At 41.3% G+C, this 23,262-nt stretch overlaps 1 protein-coding gene across 1 annotated transcript in view; it reads left to right on the top strand.

Annotated features, from left to right (window-relative positions):
* The window catches only part of MASP1 (MBL associated serine protease 1), a 152,538-nt gene that overhangs the window by 89,582 nt on the left and 39,694 nt on the right, over positions 1-23,262 (top strand). Inside the window, exons 9-10 of the mRNA XM_088444715.1 lie at positions 7,842-7,979; positions 8,536-8,610. Coding sequence (XP_088300841.1) covers positions 7,842-7,979; positions 8,536-8,610 — 213 coding nt within the window. The remainder of the gene's footprint in view (positions 1-7,841; positions 7,980-8,535; positions 8,611-23,262) is intronic.

Here is a 23,262-nt window from a genome sequence, read left to right as displayed (position 1 = left end):
AAAGAGTCAAATTTTGAGATCTGGGCATGTTGACAGGAATCTTGCTACTGAATATAGCATATGTTCTTTCAGGAAAAAAAACAGTTTGCTCATTATTATTATTATTATTATTATTATTATTATTGTTATTATTATTATTATTTTATTATATTTTATTTATAAAAGATCTATCAAGTCCATACCTCACACAATGGCTTTGTTTATCAGCAAAACATATATAGTTATATGTATGTTTTCAAGGAAAATGATAGCAAACAATAGTTGAATATACAGAAATGTCTTTTTTATTGTGTATTGATTATATTTAATGAATTAATAAATACAAAAGTGTTGACATTTATTTTTCACAAGCATTTATTATTAGAAAGCACTACTATCAGAATTATTACATAAGTCTATAAGAGCAGTTTAGCTAAATCCTCTAGGGGGAGAAAGTTTTAATTCATTTATCAGAAGGTCAAAAGAATTCTAGAAGAAAAAAACAATGATTCTTAGGAGGAAGTAAGTCAGCCAATATACTGTACAATTTAGCAACAAACAATATTTTATATGGGTGTTTTATCAATATTTTATCCTTACTGTGTGTTTTCAAAGGGAAATAATATCCAGTCATTTTAAGATGTAATAAAATATGGGCATAACTTTTGGACAGAGGATCTTTTCTGCTGTTTCTTCATCCTTGGTAAAATGAAATCAGCCACAGACTACAGTTGTATATGGAATAATAGTTTAATTCAGAAGGGCCCTACAAAACACAGCAAATGTAGCTTAAATATTAATTCAAATAATTATGTTTTAAGAGGTTGTTAGTGATGGGTTTGGGTAAAACTACATCCTTAAAGCCATCCTCAGAAAAGCCCCCTCCTTGATTAAGTCTGTATTAATGAGCAAAACATTTGGAGCTAGTTAATATTAAGATAGAGCAAACCTCGTCTTGGGGTGAAGCTGCTGGACTGAAAGACCTGTTTGATTTGGATATGTCTCTTTCTATTGTAAGTGGTATTAATAGAGAGAATGATAATGCTTTATTTTCAGTGCTACCCCAACATATGTTGATAACTCCCAGAGTTAAAGAAATCTGGTATGGGAGACCAGCCCAACAACTTTAAAAGTGTGTACCAGTTAATAGTAACCTGTAAATAATTATGATAATTGAAAATGAGAAATAATCTATGTTTAATACATTATTATTCACAATTTAATCAGAATTTGAAAATTCTTAGTTATTTCAACTGTAAATATAAAGTATATGAAATAACAAAGCCATATACAACATGAAGCTGCTTTGTTGAGCTAAACTCACTTCAAGTCACCAGAGTAATATATTACTCAGCACAGATGGTGTAATGGTTAGCATTACTGCCTCACAGCACTGAGGTCATGGGTTCAGTTGACACTATAGCCCTAACTGTGTGGAGTTTGTATATTCTCCCTGTGTGAGTTTCCTCTGGGTGCCCTGGTTTCCCCCCACACTAACAAACAGTTAACCCTAGTGTGTTAGGAATATAGATTGTAAGCTCCACTGGGGCAGGGACTGATGTGCATAGCCAAATATTCTCTGTAAAGCGCTGCAGAATATGTGTATGCTATATAACTAACTGGTAATAAATAATAATATTTACCATTTTGTATGTTGAGATACAGGTAAGTGAATAATTACATATCACTTTTTGGCACAACCCACACAATTTATTGAATAGGCTGTTTCATATATAAACATATACAGTAAAATAAAGTAAAATAAAGTGTACAAAAGTAAACTATACAAAAGATAAAGCTGATCTAATGTGAATAATGCGTTTCGTGATATACCAACATTTACATATCCTGCCTCCCCATTATTACCCAAGGTCTTACTGAGGAAAGAAAAACAACACTCACTAGTGGTCACTCTTTCCTTGTCTAGACAAAAAAGTCCTATAACATTATATATGCATAGGCGTCACTAGGAGGGTGCAGGCTGCACCGAGAGACACGATCCAAGGGGGTGACACCAAAATAGCAGAGCTGCTCTGCTGTTTTGGTGTCATACCCTCAGTTGGTGTCATCGAACAACACTGCTGTAGTGATAGAAGGGGCTCACATGTGCATGTCTTCCACACTGTGCTGGGAGATGCTGGGGGCTTTCCAGCCACTGCCAGAGCGCTGTGCAAGCCCCCAGAATGATGAGGATGGGGACGTGACATGCAGTAAACCCCCCAAAATGGCAAAAATAAGGGGCCATGTCCTAGTAGGCACAAGGCCACTCCCCCTTTCATTGGTGAGGGGTCGGTAGTTGCCGTACCGGGTGTCACTATCCATTGTGACGCCCAGAGGTGTCTTAAGAGAGGAGGGGGCCCATGTGCATTCCCTGTCCGGGGCCCCCTCCACTCTCCCGGGTGGCCATCCACCTCACTAGCCTGTGCCCAGAGTCTACTGTGCATGCGCAGGTCACCGGGAAATTGCGCTGCCACTGTTTTACCTGCGATTTTCCTAGTGTGCATGGGCAAAATGCCAGAAAGATAACCGTGCCGGCTATTTTTTAGGAGTTTTGTCCAGCGCTACAGCCCGACGCAGGACTTTGGAGGGGTAAGTATCAAAACATATGGGTGCATGGTACACCCTGCACCCATTATAAATACGCCCCTGGTGATGGCTTTGATATGATGAAAGACATTTCTATACTGCTAGTGCTCATTGTGTAGCAGGTCCTAACCAGCATTCTCCTATGATGGTTCTGGAGGCAAAAACTTACAGTAAATTTAGAGGCACTGTCTACAGCACCCCAGGGGTTCCATAGGCACATTTACAGATTACTTCACTTTGCAGAACAGGAAATGTGATGTACAAAGAGGTTCGCTTTCTAAATTAAAACAGACATAACTTAAATATATTCAAATGCTATGGATAGATGCATAGCCATAGCCATTATTATTATTTTAATTATTATTATTATTATTAACACTCATTTATATTTTACCAGCATATTCCATAGAACTTTAAAACACAACAAATGAGACTGATTAGTACATTGGTAAAAAAAAGAGGACAATCTGTCTAGCCGACAATATTAAAAGACACTGTAGGGGTCGAAAATCTGGTCAGGGGAAAACCAGTAAATAGAGAATTGCAATGTGGGAGATAATGAGTGCATGAATGAAGGTGCTTATTCTGGAAATGTTTCTTAAATGTATTTAATAGAATTTGCTTACAGAATGATATGGGGAACCAATGATAGTTTTTAGTCAAATATAACATAAAGGTAGAGCTTGATGGGTTTATGTCAGGATTTGATGTGGTTGCATCTCCGACCCTGTGTATGGGTTGTGTGAGTTTGGACTGGATGAGTGTGAGAAGCTGGATGGCTTTATATAGTTTCTTTGCATTAAGTAGAATACAGTACTCTCAGCCAGTGGCGGCTCCTTATCTGTCTAGCCTAGGGCTCTGCAGTACAGATTATCCCTCTCCTCCCTTGCCATCCCAGTGATTGACAGGTGATGTAACCGGGAGTCAGAGCTTAAGTCAGGCCGTGGGGCATGGTCTAAACAAGGGGGCATGTCTTAAGCACAGAGCTACAGCTAGGCTAGGTGACATGCTGGCTTTTAGGGGCTGCATTAGCTGCAACCCCTATGAGTCAGATAAGGCTGCCATTATAGCAGGGGAGTGGCTTCCCATGGGAAGCCCTCTCTCTGCAATTGCAGTCCGGACTGGCAGTCCCAGGGGGAGAAAACACCTCCCCATGGGACTGTCTATCTGTCTGTGATTAGCAGTAAGTACTTCCAATAAGAAGTCACTACCACTGCTGCTAGCCTAGGCAGTCCCTGTGGCTGGGGGATTTTACTGGGGGGCTGCAGTCCCCCAGCCCCTAGGTAAATCCACCACTGCTCTCAGCTGGAACCACGGAGGAGAATGATGAGAGAATACAATGGGGGACCTAAAACAAGCCCCAACGTGTTGGCAAAGACCCAGAGCAGTGGTGTGGATTCTTACCCCACCGGTGGTCTTCTCCAGGGAATTCTGCAAGAGAATATCGGTTCAGCTGTGCCCGACGGGCCGGTTGCAGACCCCTGACTGGGTCACCTGGGCTAGCACTAGAGGGATGACTGAATGGGACTTGCACCAATGACTGAAAGATATTGGACTTGCACCAGAGACTGAGGAATATCGGACTTGCACCGATGGCTGAGGAATATTGGACTTGCACTGATGACTGAGGAATATCGGATTTGCACTCATGGTTAAGGAATATCAGTCTTGCACCGATGGTTGAGGAATATCGGACTTGCACCGATGGTTGAGGAATATCAGACTTGCACTGATGGTTGAGGAATATCAGAGTTGTACAGATGGTTGTGACTAAGGAGCCAATTCAGAGTTGACACCAGAGGAATCGCTAACAGATACAAACCAGCAGTCAAGATCTGCTGGGACCATCTGTGAATATAGAGGAGTACAGCTTAAAAGCTCACATGCAGAGCTATGTGATTTATGGCACTGAGAATCCAAGCCCTGCTGACCTGAGCAAAGACTGAGTTTGACTTGGCAAGAACACTTCCAAAATGAAAATGACAAAAAAACAATTAGTAATATGGGCCAACACAGCTGGTGAAAGGCCCAGATAAATTTGAATATGATGTCATAATAATGAAATCAAAAGAGCTTTTTACTTTTGTAAGAAAAGAAACGTAGGACTGAGCCTTATGGTATTCCCAACTGATAAATTAAGTGGAAAGGAGTTATGTCTAGTGATCTGAATACTGAAATTTGATAAGTAGACTGAGAACAGCATAGGACAGTGTTATGAAGACATAGGGAATGCAGCATTTGTATGAGAATAGAGTGGTCAATAGTGTAAAATGCAGCAGAGAGGTCCAGGAGACTTAGAAATGAGTAATAGGCTATAGATTTAGCAGTGATTAAATCATTGACCACCTTAGTGAGTGCAGCCTCTGACTGAAGAGGGTCCAAATGGCTGTGTGAGAACAAAAAGTTTGTGGGTGTAGGCAAGACTTACAAGAACTTTGAAGGACCAATGGAACTGAGAAATGGAATGGTAATTTTAGCGAGACTTTGGGACAAAATTTAGTTTTACTGAATAGAAGTAATCACTGTGTACTTCATGAACGATGGCAATAGATAGTTTTCAGATTACAGATTTTGGTTAAAGCTGAAATGAGCACATGAAACAGGGATCAACTGATTTTTTTAAGGTATAGGGTCACAAGGGCAAGTAACAGAGTAGGAAGATGAGAATATAGAAGGATAACCATATATAGAAATTCAGATAGGTAGATGCAAATGCTTAAATCTCACTGGTATTGTATGATGGATAAGTATCTGCCTGTATTTGGGGCTGCATTTCAGCAAATGAAGTTGTGGATTTGGTCATGATTATTGGTGTCCTCAAGCTGAGAAATACAGGCAGGTACTTATCCATCATGCAATACCATTTATTCTGCAGCAGGACAACAACCTCAAACATACATTCAATGTCATTAAGAACTATCTTCAGCATAAAAAAGAACAAGGAGTCCTGGAAGTGATAATATGGCCCCACAGAGCCCTGTGGTCTCAATGATCTATTGAAGTTAACAAAAGAACTGCCCTAAAAATCTATAATCAGCATTAACTCCAGTGTTATTTTTCCTTGGCTGGTTCCCACTAAAACAAGCTTTGAGTGTCCCTGCTACTTTGAAAATCAGCACCCTGCTAGGCAGTCTGGGCAGTGAACTTACTAATTGGAAATCTGCAGCATGGGGTCCCTCTACTAGAGTAGGAACCAAGAGCAGCCTGGTCGATACAGTAGTTACTATGGGGAGAATGGGGGTAGAAAAAAATCTACTAACTCTCCCAGCCATGTGCTGGAAAGCTCTTTTTGGACACTCTTTGCAGTTGGGTCCATACTAATGAAAAAGACTGAGATCTAAGGAGTAGTAGCTTTGCCACCTTGGTGGTCCCAGTTTGATGGATGCATTTTGCTTTAGTATTATGTAGTTCCCCCATTATGTGTCATCTCCAACAGGAATTGCCTCTTTTGCCCAGTGTTACCCTTAGTGCATGAAAATAGCTGCACCACCTGGCAATTTTGTGAGTAGGATAAGTAATCCATGGAATTTAGGGCCCAGAATGGCTGCTTCAACACTGTATTATGGTTTTTCTGTATTCTGTGTCATTAAGATCTAAACCTCTGTATTATTTTATTGTTTCTGTATCTTCTGATAAGCTAAACTCCTGTATTATGTTCATGATTTCTGTAAAGATTCTTGAGTCATTCTACAGAAAAGTGCAATATAATAAAATTATTATTATTATTATTATTATTATTATTACAGGTTGAGTCTCCCATATCCAAATATTCCGAAATACAGAATATTCCGAAATACGGAATATTTTTAGCATGACTGAGATAGTGAAAACTTTGATTTTTGATGGTTCAATGCACACAAACTTTGTTTAAGGCACAAAATTATTAAAAATAACGTATAAAATGACCTATAGGCTGTGTGTATAAGGTATATATGATACATAACTGAATTTCATGTATTTACATAAACTTTGTTTGAGCCACAAAATGATTGAAAATATTGTATAAAATTACCTTCAGGCTGTGCGTACAAGGTGTATATAAATCATAAATGCATTCTGTGTTTAGATTTGGGCCGTATACCTAAGACATTTCAATATGGTATGCAATTATTCCAAAATACGGAATATTCCGATATCCAAAATACCTCTGGCCCCAAGCATTTTGGATATGGGAGACTCAACCTGTATTATTATTAGAATATGGTTCAAAATATATGTGACTAATTAAGCTAAATTATATTAAAAAAAAACATTTTCAGTCTCCAGACCTATAAAAGTCAATTGAATAACTTGCTTAGTGTGCTCTGTATTAAGTGTATGTGACTTGGAGTGCCTGAGAATTGCATTTAGTCACTCAACCAATCACAAGCATTTTCCTATGCTGACCCTTGTGGTTGGCTAGCAGCTAAGGGAAATACTGACCAACATTCAGACAGTCAAGGAGGGCATTTGCTTTTGTGGAGTTATTTTTTTGTTTTCCTCGCTTGGCTTTATAAAAATAGAATAATTTCCCTTTAGATTACAAAAACAGGAGAATTTCCATTATTTCTATAGTAGAAAAAAATATTTATAATAAATAGGGTTTGTGGAGTGTTTTATTTAATTAAATGTTTTGTGTTTTCCTATTGTGTGACTATGTGTCCCAGCATGCAGTGGCATTTATTGGCTGTGGTGGTTTAACAGGTACCAGCCCCTACAAGTCAAAGGAAAAAAGTCTGGCGAATGAGCACTACGCACAAATAAGCGCAAACTCTAAAATGTTCACCTTCAGCTTCCCTGCTCACCAAACCCTGTCCTTTTCACGTAAGGTCTGCTGAACATGCAATTGCATTAAATAGGGTGAATATTCGGATGTCATATGGGGATCTTGAGTGCAAACCGATGCAATATTTTGTGTGAACAAAAAGTTCCCTTATTACGCCAGATTTAATCAGTTCCAAAGAGTTGTTCAGGAGCAATTTTTCTTCTGTAACTGCACCTGTGTACTGACTAATGTCATACTAAGGGAATGCTGTATAGATTATCCTGTCAATTTTCTTAGACCATAAACCGGCTTGTGGATTGATCATTAATTTATTACTGACTGTACCATTAAGGACTAATTATTGCACCAGCTGTAACCGTAATGAGCTGAAATGTTTTCATATAATAAAATATTCCATTAGATTGTTCAGGTAAAATAATACATAAAGGATTAGCCATTGCTATTATTATTATTAGCACTGAGAGGAGCATAGTCACATTCTCCTGACACTTAATATGTGTTACTTTTCTAGTTGTAGACTGCAAGTTACCAAAAGAGCTTGAAAATGGATTTGTGACCTTTCCTACACCAGCAAATATCACCACTTACCAATCATCTTGTACATATACCTGCCGGGAACCTTACTACACAATGATTCCAAACATGACTGGTAAGAGTACACTTCTAAAGATACATAGCCAAAATAAAAATTAAAAAACTGATTTGGTTGAAGTTCACTAAAATAAGTGCTTGCTTTTCAATATTTATAAAAGATAGTATTTATAATCATGTATAACCAGTGGCGGATTGGGACATGAAGGGCCCACGGGGGAATGCAGTGGTAGGGACCCATGCTTAAAGGGTGTGGTCATCCACCAGAGGGGGTGTGGCCAGCCACCACAGATGCTTGGCTAACCAATGGGCAAATCTTGGTGTAGTTTCTATAGAAGAGAATCAAGCCTCCATGCTGATCAGTGTTCCTGGTAACTGACCATCTAAGGAGTAACAATCTATAATTTGAGGTCTGGAACCTGACACCTAGAGGAGGGGGATTGGCCCACAGGCACTGGGGCCCACCGGGGATTCCCCTGTACCCATGTTGGCCAGTCCAACCCTATGTATAACACAATATGTATACTGTTTGTAAAATGTGATGGTGTAAAATAAGCTTAATTATATTGCATATTAATGAATGATCTAATGGGTTCCTTTGTCTTCTAATATAGATGCATACACTTGTGATGTTAGTGGATTGTGGATAAACTCAGAGATTGGCGCTAAACTTCCATTGTGTCAAGCAGGTAATAATAAACATTTCACTGTATGCAGTATCCATATTCCCAATATATAATTGAACTACTTATACTGCCATGGGTCAAGAGAGTTGAAGCAAACTATCTACAACTATGGTTTGAATGATATGTGTTTTATTTATAAGTTCCTGCTTCCATATTGTAAAAACATCTTTGTGTTTTCATATTATTTATAATAGAATCTCAAATGTAATTATTGTGGTAATCAGAAATTATCTATTGAAACCAATGGTTAGTTGAGTGAATTTACTGTATATTTCTATGTTATTTATATTTATCTTCTAAAATAAAAATGTTGCATATAGATTTATGTATGTTGCTACTAGTTCATTTATATAATGTTTCTTTAAATTATGTGTAAAGTACAAGGCAATGACAAGGGGTGTGTGACCGGTGCCACCACCCAAGTTGCAAGGCAGGCCGCCACCCTTTTCCAACTTGCGGAATGCCAGGAGAGGCACCCTACTACATAGAAATTCACAGGCTGCGTCATTCCAATGCACCCAGCACACATCTTACTACTCCCAGTGCACTCCAGTTGCTTATAGTGTGATGTCATGATGGATGTCAAGTGTGTTGTGGGGGGCAGGGGAGGGGGGTGCTGGCCCTGGGTGCAGAGGTGCCCTGCTATGCCACTAAAGGTACAGTGCATAGTTAATGCATCTTTACATTTGAGTCCAATGATGTCTTACAATTGGTGCAAAAGACACATATTTAGAGTTTGCTAAAACAATGTGTACTCCGTTGACAAATATATCATGCTACATTAAAAAATGTCAAATACAGCATTAAAGGTTTAGAACTCAATAGTGCTAACTAGCCCATTAGAAACCATTCATCTTATTTTTAATTCGGTTTTAAGGTGTTAATTATTTTGCGGCTTAAAAGTCCATTAACAGTGCATAGGTATAAACAAGCGCTTAAGTGTAATGGGACTTGGAACGTATATTCAAATTGTTGCTAAGCATAATTATCTGATTTAAAATAACTAAAATACTTTTTGCAGAACATTTTCCGGAAGATGAAATTCACTGAAAATTATAGTGTCTAATGTAAAAGTTGATTCATTTTCTATGTACTGTATAAAATCTGCATTCAGCAAAGTACAATAGTACAGATTTTCTAATTCAAAAAGGATATCAATCAAATTGAATGCATGTATTACATATATTAAAGTAATAAATTGTTTAGAGATTTTCATTGAGAGTATATAAATAGGTCTATGCTTATATGTCTTTAGGTGTCTGTGACTAAATTTTATTTCCAGATCGCATTGAGCAATTGGCCTCATCACTGCCAGGAGCTGTAGTTTACTCATTATTTCAGCAGAACTTTGGTGATTTAGTAATATACAGTAATATACCACCTAGAGATGCCTGACAGAATATTGTCGTGAGAGACGTCCAAACATGTCTCGGCCCCAGACAACGGAGAGACTATATTTTCCAGCCATTTTTGGTCTCCATGGAAAGCTCAGTGTTTTCAAATTCAGCTCAGGCCAAGAATTGTGGAACATATTTGTGGCTAAGATGTAGGGCCTAGCATTTAATGTGTGGTTATAGCTTGCGGCTCTTCACTTTCTCTGGACTTTATGAAGGCATTGCAGCTCTGCCATGTTTTATCTGCTGTTCTCTTATTATAATTTTCTTTATTTGGAGTTGGTCTCTCTGGAGAAAAAGGAGCATAATGCATAAACAGGAGGATCTTCCTATCCTTATTGAGGGTTTGGGCTCAGACAAGGATTCTGAAGAGCATCCTCTGTAAAGACATATTGCTATTGTCTTGGTGCTATGAATCATGTCATTAAAAACAAGGGTTCTTGATGGACCAATAGCAACATTGGAAGGTATTCAAGGTTTCAAGCACACAATGATGTATCACACCATTGATACATCATTGTTAGTGGATTATGCCTGGATAAAAATTTTGTGTAGCCCTCACATTATGCAAAAACATTAATATCATACATGACTGTGAGAACTGCTCATGCCTAAAATACACTGCAACATTGCTTAATGCTGAATTTATGCGAATAAGAACCCAATGATATTCAGACACATAAACATGCATGTATGGCAAAAGGATTAGAAAACACACATTGTTAGTAGTAGTACTTATTAGAAGAAACTTTAAATCACACTTGTAAACAGAAAAGAGGCAATGGAGGACTCTGCACATATCTGTGCATTTTTACATTTTTGTTTTTCAGACTTTTATTGAGGACAAATAAATAAGTAAATAGATCTAAACTCAGGTGTTAAATGGACACAAACAGCTGGCGTATTGAAGGGCATTCTCAGATTTTATGATAGTGCCACGCAAGTGCTGTATTTAACAAATAACCACATTTTCTGTGCACATGATCTTGAAATTGGAGTAACAAACCTGGCATAATCTACTTGGGTATACATTATTCTATATTTAGTATAACTTACCACTTGCTGATGTTTTATTTTACATTCTTTGCTTTTATTTGACAGTATGTGGAAAGCCCACACAATCACTCCCAGGAATTGTCAAACGCATCATTGGAGGTCGCAATGCAGAACCAGGATTCTTCCCCTGGCAGGTCCTGATTGTGGTGGAAGATATGTCCCGTGTTCCAGAGAATAAGTGGTTTGGCAGTGGGGCTCTACTGTCAGATTACTGGGTCCTCACAGCAGCACATGTGTTGAAATCTCAACGCCGTGACAACACTGTAATATCTGTTTCAAAGGATCATGTGACTGTCTACTTGGGGTTGCATGATGTGCGAAATAAAAATGATGCCATAACCAGAACAGTAGAGAAGATTATATTACATGAAGCATTTGATCCACAAATGTATAACCATGATATTGCCTTGGTAAAATTGAAAGAAAAAGTTCTAATGAACCAATATATAATGCCAGTATGCCTACCTGAGCTCAACCATGAGTTAGATGGTCCTCAGCCTAATACTCTTGGTCTTGTAGCTGGATGGGGTATTTCTAATCCAAACATCACTGTGGATGAAGTAATCAGCTCTGGCATGAGAACACTATCTGATGTGCTGCAATATGTGAAACTACCAGTGGTGCTCCATGCTGAGTGCAAGGCAAGCTATGAATCCCGCTCTGGAAATTATAGTGTAACTGAAAACATGTTCTGTGCTGGCTATTATGAAGGTGGGAAAGACACCTGCCTTGGAGACAGTGGAGGCGCCTTTATAATCCAGGATCCTGATACAAAAAGATGGGTGGCTCAAGGTCTGGTGTCTTGGGGGGGACCTGAAGAATGTGGAAGCAAACAAGTGTACGGTGTATATACCAAAGTGTCAAACTATGTGCACTGGTTGGACAATCAGGTCAGCTCCTGAAGAGTTAAATAGTTTAAAATGTAGTGATGCATGTATAGTAGACTTCATTGATGCCATGAGACAGTCCAATGGGTGTTTTGTGATAAAGTACTTTATATCTAAGCAATGTACTGTAGGACTGGGAAACTATTCCCACTGACATGATACACAGGCTCATAGTTCTAGAAATGATGTCTTCTACATCTGTAGATTGTCACATAAGTATTTGCATGGAGCTTTCAACATTGATTACCAACATTCTTAAAAAGTAAACGCTTATACAATGTAGGTGCTCCATTATCATTTTATGCAAGGCTACTGTACAGTACAGTATATGAGCAACTGCTATTGGCCCTTTTCCTACTTGCAGTTTATATTGTTTCTGTGATATCCATATCTTGGGATCTATTCATAAAGCAGAGAAAAGCCCTGATTTACGGTAAACAGGATAATTCTCTGCTTTCGGCTAATCATAGAGACGGTAATGCATGGAGAAGCATGTTGTTTCTCCAGCACTGCCTCTACTTCATTCATGTATCGCATCACCATACTGTAGTATGATGACCGCAATTCATGAAGCAGGAGAAAAGTTAATCACCCATGGCTGCTAGAAGTCCCAAGGGATGGCTCCGCCCCCCACCGGATTCCCATCAGTCCCTGCTTTGCACTCAAAAACCTCAGAATACAAATTACTAAAATGCATGCGCGAAGATTATAAAGAAAAAAGTAACGAAAAAAACGCAGTGTCCACAGAGAACACCTGATCGCTATTTCTCTATATACCGCCTTGCATGGCATCACTGATAGGCATACATTAATTACTACTAAAATAAACTATAGGTCGCAACAAATTGTTGCAATGTATAGAAAAAAAGAACAACTCTTTACCGCAGTTTTTTATGAATAAACCTTTAGGGGGTCTATTCATGAAGCCGTGAAAAGCCCTGTTATCACCGATAAAGGGCTTTTCATTGCTTCATTAATAGACCCCTATTCATAGAATGGGTTACTGTGGAGAAATCTCAGATTTCTGCAGCGGTGCCCCCGATTAGTATATAGTAGTTTTGGGAGAGCGATTCATAGAAGCACGGAAAGCTCATCTTTCTGTTACGCTTCTATGGGGTCTATTTCATGTAGCAGTGAAAAGCCTTTTATCAGTGATAACAGGGCTTTTCACTGCTTCTCCCTATTCATAGAAGGGGTCACCGTGGAGAAATCTCAGATTTCTCAAGTGGTGCCCCTGATTAGAATACTGTAGATATCGCTTCCCCATATAGTAGTATGGGGAGAGCGATTCATAGAAGCACGGAAAGCTCAGCTTTACTTTTCGGTTCTAAAATTATTTTCACCAGCTCAGGATGGCGTAATGAGCCTCCTGAGGGGAGAAGCGCAGTGAAGACAACTGTCTCCCTGTCTTCTCCCTGCTCTCTCCAGCCCCTTCAGCTGCAGCAGCAGATCAGACGAGCCCTCGGCATATGCATATGCTGGGCAACCTCCTCCTTGCTGCCCTAGTGCTCTGCCTAGTGCCCACTTGGTTTACCACTAACCCAGCTGCCGCCATAGTAAGGTGACCCAACATATACATATGCCAGGTCACCTCCTCTGTACTGCTCGCTGCCCCAGTGTGTCCTCTCATTCCGCTATACTAAGGTGACCTGCCATATGTATATGCCAGGTCGACTCCGCGCTGCCTACTGCCCCAGTGTGCCTCTACCTCCACCGTCATTAGTAAGGTGACCGGGTCACTTCACACTGCTGCCTCCCGCTGCCTCCATGGCCGTCTCCCATCCTCGCTGCCATACATTTTGCCCCCACCGGTATTATTAAGATGATCCGGTGGGTCACTAAGTTCCTCCTGACTGCCGGGTGCCTGCTGCCCCAACTAGTGTCTCGTCTCCTTGCCCCTATCACACACTGCAATGATGACCCAGCGCATGCACAGAAGTAGGGAACAGAAGCCACAGGACCTGAACAAAAAGGAAAAGATGGGACCGATGCAGTGGGATTTACCGCATTGCTTCTCCAAACAGGTAAGTGTACATGAATTGCTACTTATCTAAGCTATAGATGGCATCAAAGTGATGCGATCTATAGTGATAAGTAACAATTCAACATCACACATGTACATGAATAGACCCCTGCATTTTTTTCAACAGACTCCTGTCTCCCCACCTCCTCCCTGTACTCTCCTCACTCCTTCTGTAATGATGGCCAATCAGAGGACCCCCAGGGAGAATAATAAAGTGCACTGCCTGCCTGCATGCTACTTGTGTGACCAAGACAGAGCAGGTTCTGCATCTTAATAAGTGACCCAGAATACGCCGGGTCACTTTAGACAGCAGTGCTGACTGCTGACTTCCTGAGTCCCTAATGCCCGCACTACTGTCCCAATGCCACCACTCTGCACCCCCCACTACCACTCTGTTCCCACCCCCACTGCTGTCACCCCACCACCGCAACAGCTGCTTTGTCTTCAGCCCGCTGTTCAGTCAGACCAGCAACACACTGCCTGCAGCCCCCGATGTTACTGAAGTGACCCGGCATATACCGGGTCACTTCACTGTTCACTCCCTGCTGCCAAGGGCTTTCTTAGCCCTCCTCCTTGTCCCTGATGTGCCGATCGGTGTTATGATTGTGCTGCTCCCAGCTCACTCAGCTCCACCTGTCCCTGATCTGCAGGAGGGTACTGCCGGTGCATGCGCACACTGAGGATCCAGCACCATTGGAGCTAAAGACAGGATCGCAGAGGACCTTCTCCTTCGCATTGCAACGCCGAAAAGGTAAGCGTACCTTTTGGGCCTATTCATCAACACTAAAATAACGTTTTTAAGGACATTTTCCTTAAATAACGTTATTTTGGTATTCATGAACAGACTTAACACAGATATCTCCTTGCTAAGTTCCCCTGCGTTAATTTCCACACTCCCCATACATTAGTATGGGGATGTGGAAATAGTGGTATTCATCAAATTCCGAAAATTATCAATTTTCGGAATTTGATGCAGTTACTATTCGCCACTGTGAGGTGGCGAATAGCAGAATCCACTTACCTGTATCAGCGTGTGCAGGTCCCCCGACGAGTCCCTCCGGTGCTCTGCTCCGTCCTCAGGCTCCGGAGGCTGGTCGGACATGTGTGCTCCCCAGCAGAGCACAAGAAAGTTTAGAAAAAGAAAAAAAAATGTTTTTTTTTTTCTAATCTGTCATGTGGTCTGCTGGGAAACCACATGACAGACCAGCAGGATGGAGCCGGAGGCTGCTGCGCGGACAGGTAAGTCGGGGGGGGGGGGAAAGGTGAGCGGAGGGGGGTGGAGGGGATCGGGGGGGGTACGAAACTTAACGCATCTGTAGGCAGTGCTGCGCATGCGCTGGTTTTACAGATGCGATAAGGTAGTGTAGGCAGGGAAAAGTATCTATTTCCCGAAAAGCTGTCATCGCAAAAATGACAGCTTTTCGGAATAGATACTTATGGAGAGGTGGAATGATGAATTCCACCTATAATTAGCTAGAACTCCATGAGAGTTCTAAAGCTAATTATCTCCATTGAATTTTTATGTTTAATGAATAGGCCCCATGAATTGCTACTTACCAAAGCTATGGGGGTGTATTCATAGAAAACTGCGGTAAAGAGTTGTTATTTTTCTCAATAGATCACAACAGTTCGTTGTGATCTATAGTTTACTTTAGTAGTAATTAATGTAGACCTACCCCTGACGTGAAGTGAAGCGGTATATACTGCAACAGCGATCGGCACTTCTCAGAGGAGACTCCGTTTCTTTCATGCAGTTTGACATGAGAAGAAGCCACAGCTGGGGCAGATGGGAGACTGGGGGACGGAGCCATCACTTGGACCAGGGGGCGGAGCCATCACTCAGGATTACTAACATTGCTTTTTCTGCTCCTTCGCATCTCAGGGTAATGATTACGCCGTTCATTACCGCATCTGTGATCCTTTAGAATTAATTTTCTCCTGCTTCATGAATCGCGGGCACCATACTACAGTATGGTGATGCGATACATGAATGAAGTAGGCGCAGCGCTGGAGAAACAACATGTTTCTCCATGCGTTACCCTCTCTATGACTAGCTGAAAGCAGAGAATTGTCCCGTTTACAGCAAAACAGGGCGTTTCTCTGCTTTATGAATAGGCCCGTATATATCGCATCAAACTGATGAGATATATAGTGAAAAGTAGCAATTCATATTTCACTTTCTTCATGAATAGTCCCCCATAGGGTTTAGGCTAGTGATATGGTGATTTTTGGACATAGAAAAGCAATGGATCTGTAGGTTAATTATACAAAGAAAAGTGATTTAGTAATAGTAACACCTTTACAGAAGCTAGTAATCTCTAGTAATCTCTGCTGCAACGTGGTTGTTGTTATTATTATTATTATACAGGTCCTGATTCAGAGATGTACATTATTGCCACCACAGCTGCGTTCCTGTTTGAAAATTTGTTAATAAGGCGCAGCTGCCGGGAAATGGATTGAGACGCCCACCAGCGTCTTTGCAAATCCAAGTATCAGCGTAGAAAGACCCAGCATCGGTCACCGATCATTCGATACTGGCAGTCCTGAGAAACTCAATGGTCACATGGAATGGCCGCCGGAACTGAGATGTGTGTTGATATAAGTGCTAGAATAATTACTGTGCTGTTGGATTGTTGGATGATGATATCTCCTGAAATGTTGGACTTCCAAGCATGGTACTTCCACATTTCTACCTGTGGGGGAAAGGGAATGTAGGTTAAAATTCAGTCTTTAGTACCTTCAGCCTTTTCATATTTTCTTATAAAAATATCACCCAGTATTGCATTATACTTAGGGGTATATTTGCTAAAGTGAGAGTTTTTAGAAGTGGAGATGTTGCCCCTAGCAACCATTCAGATTCTAGCTGTTATATTCTAGCAATAGAAGGTGCTAGTTAATGTTAATTAGAATCTGATTGGTTGCTCTGGGCAATATCTACACTTCTAAAAACTCTCACTTTAGCAAATATACCCCTAAGTATAATGCAATACTGGGTGATATTTTTACAATAAAATATGAAAAGGCTGAAGGTACTAAATACTGAATTTTAACCTACATTCCCTTTCCCCCACAGGTAGAAATGTGGAAGTACCATGCTTGGAAGTCCAACATTTCAGGGGATATCATCATCCATCAGCACAGTAATTATTCTAGCCCTTATATCAACACACATCTCACTTTAGTAATTATACCCTTACTGTAGGTAAATGTAAAATGCTGGCATGAGCACAATATTAAACTAGTGGCAAATTATACAGCAGTTATATTGTTATAATGCAGCTATATATATATATATATATATATATATATATATGTATATATTTTTCACTTATATGTTATTTTCATCTATATTTATTCATTTTACTAAGCATTTTGCATGAACAAGATAAACCAATTCATTATAAGCCAAAAACAGCTCTGAAACCATAAATTGTAATGCTATAGTCTAGCTGTGTCTCTGGTAGTTGAAAAATTAAATGCTGATCTAATGAGACTTCTGCTGTGAAGGGATGCATTGATTATAAGCATTTGCAACACGTTCAGTTTTTAACACTATCTATCAATGAATAAAGGGAACAAATTATTATATGTCACTTTCTGTATATCTGTATGAAATACTGTAAACCACTGATACTGGATTTTTGTATCAAAAATGTAATTGCTTTATACAACCTTTATTTTACTTGCGGAAAAAAATAAAATATTTTTTTCCAGTTGTATCATTTCATATAAATAGCATTTAACTTTGACAGAATGTACAATATACTTTGACTAATTATGTGTGCATAATTCAGTATGGATGTCTTTTATATAGGGGTGCAAACCTAAACATACAACTTACACCATACTTACCTACTCTCCTGATTTGGCCGGGCGAGTCCCGAAAATCGGGTTCTGCTTCCAGCCTCCCGGAAAGGCAGACAAGCCTCCGGCCACCCCCCCCACGTGCGGTTACAAGAGAATCCCCCACAGTGGGGTGGCGGTGAATCTCGTCAATTTGGTCCCCCTCCTGGAAGGTGCAGCCAGAATGTCTGCAACCCTGACTTGACCTAATATGGAAAGGTAGGACTTAGAGCATTCACAAATATAACATATATAACCACATTGAGAATTAGCAATTTTATCATGTGATTGTGCGGGCCAAGATTAGTGGAAAAATCACATAGGCATAGGCCTAGGCAGGTAGGTTTCCCTTTTTTCATAATGTATTTAAAGCGTGTGTGTTCTGTGGCACGTGGCAATGGCTGTGGCTATGGAGCTTTGTGACGATAAGGGCTGGAAACAGGCAGCACAGGAATGACTTTCTTGTGCAATGTCTGATTGCTATATTTAATAGCAAATGGACCATGACAATTTCGAAGTCAAATATATTAGGAAAGGCAGGGGCGTATCTATAATGGGTGCAGGGTGTGCGGGGAACACGGGTCCCTGGGTCCAGGGGGGCCCCGCACTGCACATCCTGCACCCATAGTATTACTTACATCTCCGGAGTCCCACGTCGGTGCGGGGGTCCGGCGCTGTAAAAATGACTGTAAAATGGCCGCCGCGCCCAGTTTCCCATCATTTGCGCATGCGCAGTACAGGGAAAATGGCCACCACAGCCATTTTCCCGGTGACCAGCGCATACTCTATAGACTCTGGGTGCACTCTAGTGCCCAGAGTCTATAACTCCGGCACTGGCCGTGCACAGCTCAGTGTGCTGCCGGCTACCGGACAGAGAGGAGGGGGCCCGTGTCGGAGACTGCACATGGGCCCCCTCCTCTCTTGAAATGCCCCTGAGGGAAGGTGTTGACACATGATTGGCTAGCCAGATTTCTGCTCCAATCACGTTTGGAATGTTCTATTTTTATACTTCTTACTACGTGACTACTATAACTAAACAATACAGTAGGATGTGAAAAAAAAACTCTAAACAAAAGTAAATATTTAGGTTGGGCATGTGCAGGTATAGAGCAAACATTTTTCCTAGCACACCAACAACTACAACAACCATCAATACTAAATATGTGCCTATATACGAAAGTTTAGCATGCTTATTTTATTAGACGAACATGTGTGTTCTGAGTTGAATCAAAGTCTAAACATTTCCTACATGCACCCCTTGGTCCATTAAATGATTATAAATTAATCAGAAAGAGTTTGTGCTTTAATCACTTTCATATTCAAAGCAACACAAAGGGGAGAAAAAGTTGACATATGTAAAGACAAATTGCTTAATGTCTGCAATGTGAGCCTGATGTACAGTTGAAATAATTTATGTAAAAATGCATAAGTATCGTCTGAGAAAAATAATCATTTTATACATCATTTTATACAGTATATCATCTTAAGATACCTGCGATTCTGCATAGCTCATAAGCTTTAAGCGTATTAAATTACACAAAACCACCAGTCATCATCAACAACTTGTTAAGCCTGAGGGTTGGTTTGGGTTGGAACAGGCGTGGAAGGCTGAAGAGAAGACTTGATAGGCGTGGATGAACTTAGGTGGTTTGAGCCAGGACCTCCTCATGTATAGATGTGAGGTGGTAGACATACGGCAGTGGATTATGGGCCCGAAGGCGAGAACAGGAATAAAATGTCTTTATTGAACAGCAGCTTGGTATGGAACTGGATATATAATACTGAATGAATGAGCAGAATCGGATTGGGACCAATAATGCTGGATTAAGATCTGGATCGGTTTGAGACCAATGTTGATGAATTGAAGTACTTCATTGATATGAGTCCACTGTTAATGAATTGATGAACTTGATCGGTTGGGAACGATGTTGATGAATTGAAGAACTTAATCAATAAGAGTCTGATATTGATGAGCTTGATCAGTTAAGACCGATGTTGATGAAATAAAGAACTTAATTAATATGAGTCCAATGTTGGAAGCATTGAATGAGACCGATGGTTGGAGGTATCGGCTAGAACCGATTGTGGCTGTAAGAAAAAGTCTCAATGGTAAAAACTAGACTGGTGTGCAAGAAGATATTGGAGACTTGTTTACCAGATCTAGGAACTGGATTTAATGGACTGGGACTGTTCAGATACAGAGTACCTGGGAGCTCAGCACGGAGCTGTAACTTCAGCAAGAAGCGACGTTGTACTGGCAACAGAGGCCAGTCTGGAAATGGAATTTATAGGTGAGAATCCCCAGGTATTGGATGCTACGATCAGCTGGTCTGGGAGCAGCGCTCTAAGTGGAGGAAGAGCATCAGGTGATAGAGTCCAACATGGCTGCACCCATACTGTTGTTTAGGAGGGAACTGTGTGCCATCATGCTGGGCAGACACGCTGTGAGCATGGGGCTGTGGAGAGCCATCTCCATGCTCAGTAACAGGACACTGAGCGAACAGGGCAAGAGCAGCACAGACAGACCTCAGCACCAGCGGGGAGCGGTGTGCAGTGTGAACAGACCTCTGTGCTATCCTGGAGTGATGCACACCGCAAGAGGACCTTAGCACTAGCCTGGACAGGCACCGAAGCGGTGAGAAAGTCTTTTTAATAGTCCGGAGCATGATACAACTTTTATTCCTGATTACGATAGGGCAAAAAAAGAAATCACCCCACCACTATTTAAAATTGCTCCATTAGAGGATGAAATGTTGATGAGGTCATTATGGCAGGGTGACGCCATAAATAGCATATTCCAGATGGACCCATGCTGTTTTTCCACCTGAGAATTAGCGGAGTCAGTACTTTGGGAGAAGGGGTGGGGACACATTTTTTATTTTTATTATTTTTTATTTCTTTTTTATCTGTTTTATACTATACTGGGAAGGTCCGTGCTGACAGTCATCATCATCAGCATGGATCTTGCACCAAGTGTAGAGCAGCAACAACATATACACTTCCTAGTGTATCCAGGTGTATCTGCGGCTGTGTACACTACTGCATAGTCAACATGTGTAATACCCTTATGCTACTTCCTCTACATTAGCTCATCCTTCCTTTCCCTGCCATGGCCCTCTAATAATAAGTTAGAGATGCGTCTCTGCATAGACATGTGTGCTTATACAGTAGGAAAAGTGCATTTAACACAACAAAATCATATCAGAAGGCATTTCATATGTTTGAAGAATGAAACCCCTTAACATGTGGAAGACTTCGTTGCCCTCTGTCAGCAGAAACATTAATAAAGGGGTTGGGTTCATTTTTATTGCCAGTAAGTCTTCTTCTGGAAATTTCTAGGTGGTATGTGTACTTACAGCTTGGCTGTGTTTCTGTTAAATTTCCTGCACTTTCGTCTTTTCTGTCGATTTGTCTTTCCTTATTCCTGTTTTCTTCCTGTTATTCTCCTTGCTGTCCTCTTTTCTATTTCTTTTCAGTTCTTATTCCTATAGCCATCCTTTTTTACACCTTGTGAAATAATGTACCATCCTCATCTCTTCGCTGAGGGGCCTGGGAATATCAGCCTGGCTGCGACAGCGTCCCCCATTGCGGCTTCTAGCCAGTGCCATACTGCTGCCTGCCACAACCCGCCTGATTCTGGTTTTGGAATCAACTGGCAGCACTGGAGCTCAGCTTGTGGAGGAGGCTGCATGCCACACTGCACTGCGCCAATTCCGTGACACTGATTCTGGTTCCGCCAGGCACCGTGGAGCTGCTGATGGGCTTTGCGTTACCTATAGTTGGCCACCTTCAGAACTGTGTGTGGTGGCACAGGTCCAATTAGGATACTGCTGCTAAATGTGTTATCATTCTGTGTTTTTGTATATACCTTGTTGTTACAGGATTACTCTATTAGATGCTGAAGTAATATCTGTTTTTCATGTGTATAGCTGTCATGTTTGTATGCTGTTAAACCAAACCAGTTTATTATTATATATAGTTTTGCCTCAAAGAGTTTCCTAGTGTGTGCCTACTACCGGGGAATGCAGTCGGGAAGCTGGAGGACCTAATCTCGACAGCCGGCTTCCCGACTGTCATATCCCGAGAAGGGTCTAAAGACAGGCGTCGATGTGCCAATGCCTGTCATTAGACATATGCCGGGAGACCCACGCCCGATCGAAGGGACGCCGGGCGCCGAGTGCGGATAGCCGCACGGGGGGGGGGAGGGATAGTATCCTGACCTTACTGTCAACTCACATTTTTTTAAATCTGCTATTGGTTCGGCTATTGTGATTTTGGTTCCTTTACATCGCTTGGCATATCTTTTGTTTTTACTTTGGGCCAAGTTACCTCCCACACACACACCTCCTCCATCCCCAATTTAAATCAATGTAGCACAGTGTATACAATGCTTGGTTGCTATGGGCAATTTGCATGTAGAAAAACCCAAAGGACAGCTCTCTCTCGGTAAGAGCTGTACTTTGTGAGTGAGGGTCTTCCAGGTCTATGACCCAGATGTCCCTCTGGCTTCCTTCTGCGCATACGCAGATGGACGCACGTGCCTCTGGGGGTGCTGGGAGGGGTTTACGAACAGACGCCCATAGGTTTGTATTGGGCATCGCTATCTAAAGATGGAGTTGCCGACCACATCCAATGGTGCATATGAGAAATGTGGTGAAACGCTCCAAAAAAGGTATTTTCGGTGGTTTGACCACATTTCTGACATTGCTGCATCCAGCCCTTTGTCTTTTTGCAGAGCGGGAATGGCCTCACATGGAACACACTGAAAATCTTCCCAAGTTTCCCTCATTTCATTAATTCTTTATGTGTGACCTGCATATGCAGCCATCTTGCTGAGAAAACCTATTCATCCCGGCAGAAATCTACCCAAACTACCACAAATCAAGACACACAGTGGGTCCAAAGATATATTTGCACTGCATCGCAGCTTTTTTACTCTTTGTAAATGACCTAGGTGCATTCCATACTTGCTGACTCTCCCGCAATGTCTGGGGGACTCCAGAAAAGTGGGTGGTGCTCCCGACCCCCCGCAGCCCCACCACCCTCCTTACCTGACCAAAGTGGGCAGTCCAGTGGGGTCCAATAACGCGATTAGGACTGAATCACATCATTGTATCCCCGACCCCTGCTTTACAATGCCGGAAATCTTCTTGGCATTGTATAGAGGGGTGTAGGGCCGCGATGATGTGATTGTGCCTCCACCCCTCCACCCCCCACACCACTCACCATTGCCCCCGCCACACCCCCTTAAGTGCCAACCTGGCTGCTCATCTTGGAGGGGGTAACAACCGGAAAGTCAGCAAGTCTGCCTAATTGTCTATTACAAACTCTAATATTGCTACAGTTTCCCTATAACCTCTATAGAAGGGAAGCTAATTACTTAAACAAACACCAAGCACAGAGTAATACTGTATAGTAACTAGGGGTGTGCACCGTCCACTTTTCGTGTTTT

Source organism: Taudactylus pleione, unplaced genomic scaffold (assembly GCF_031769625.1).
Source record: "Taudactylus pleione unplaced genomic scaffold, aTauple2 ptg000372l, whole genome shotgun sequence".
Taxonomy (NCBI): domain Eukaryota; kingdom Metazoa; phylum Chordata; class Amphibia; order Anura; family Myobatrachidae; genus Taudactylus; species Taudactylus pleione.
This window is presented reverse-complemented; position numbering and strand designations above follow the sequence as displayed.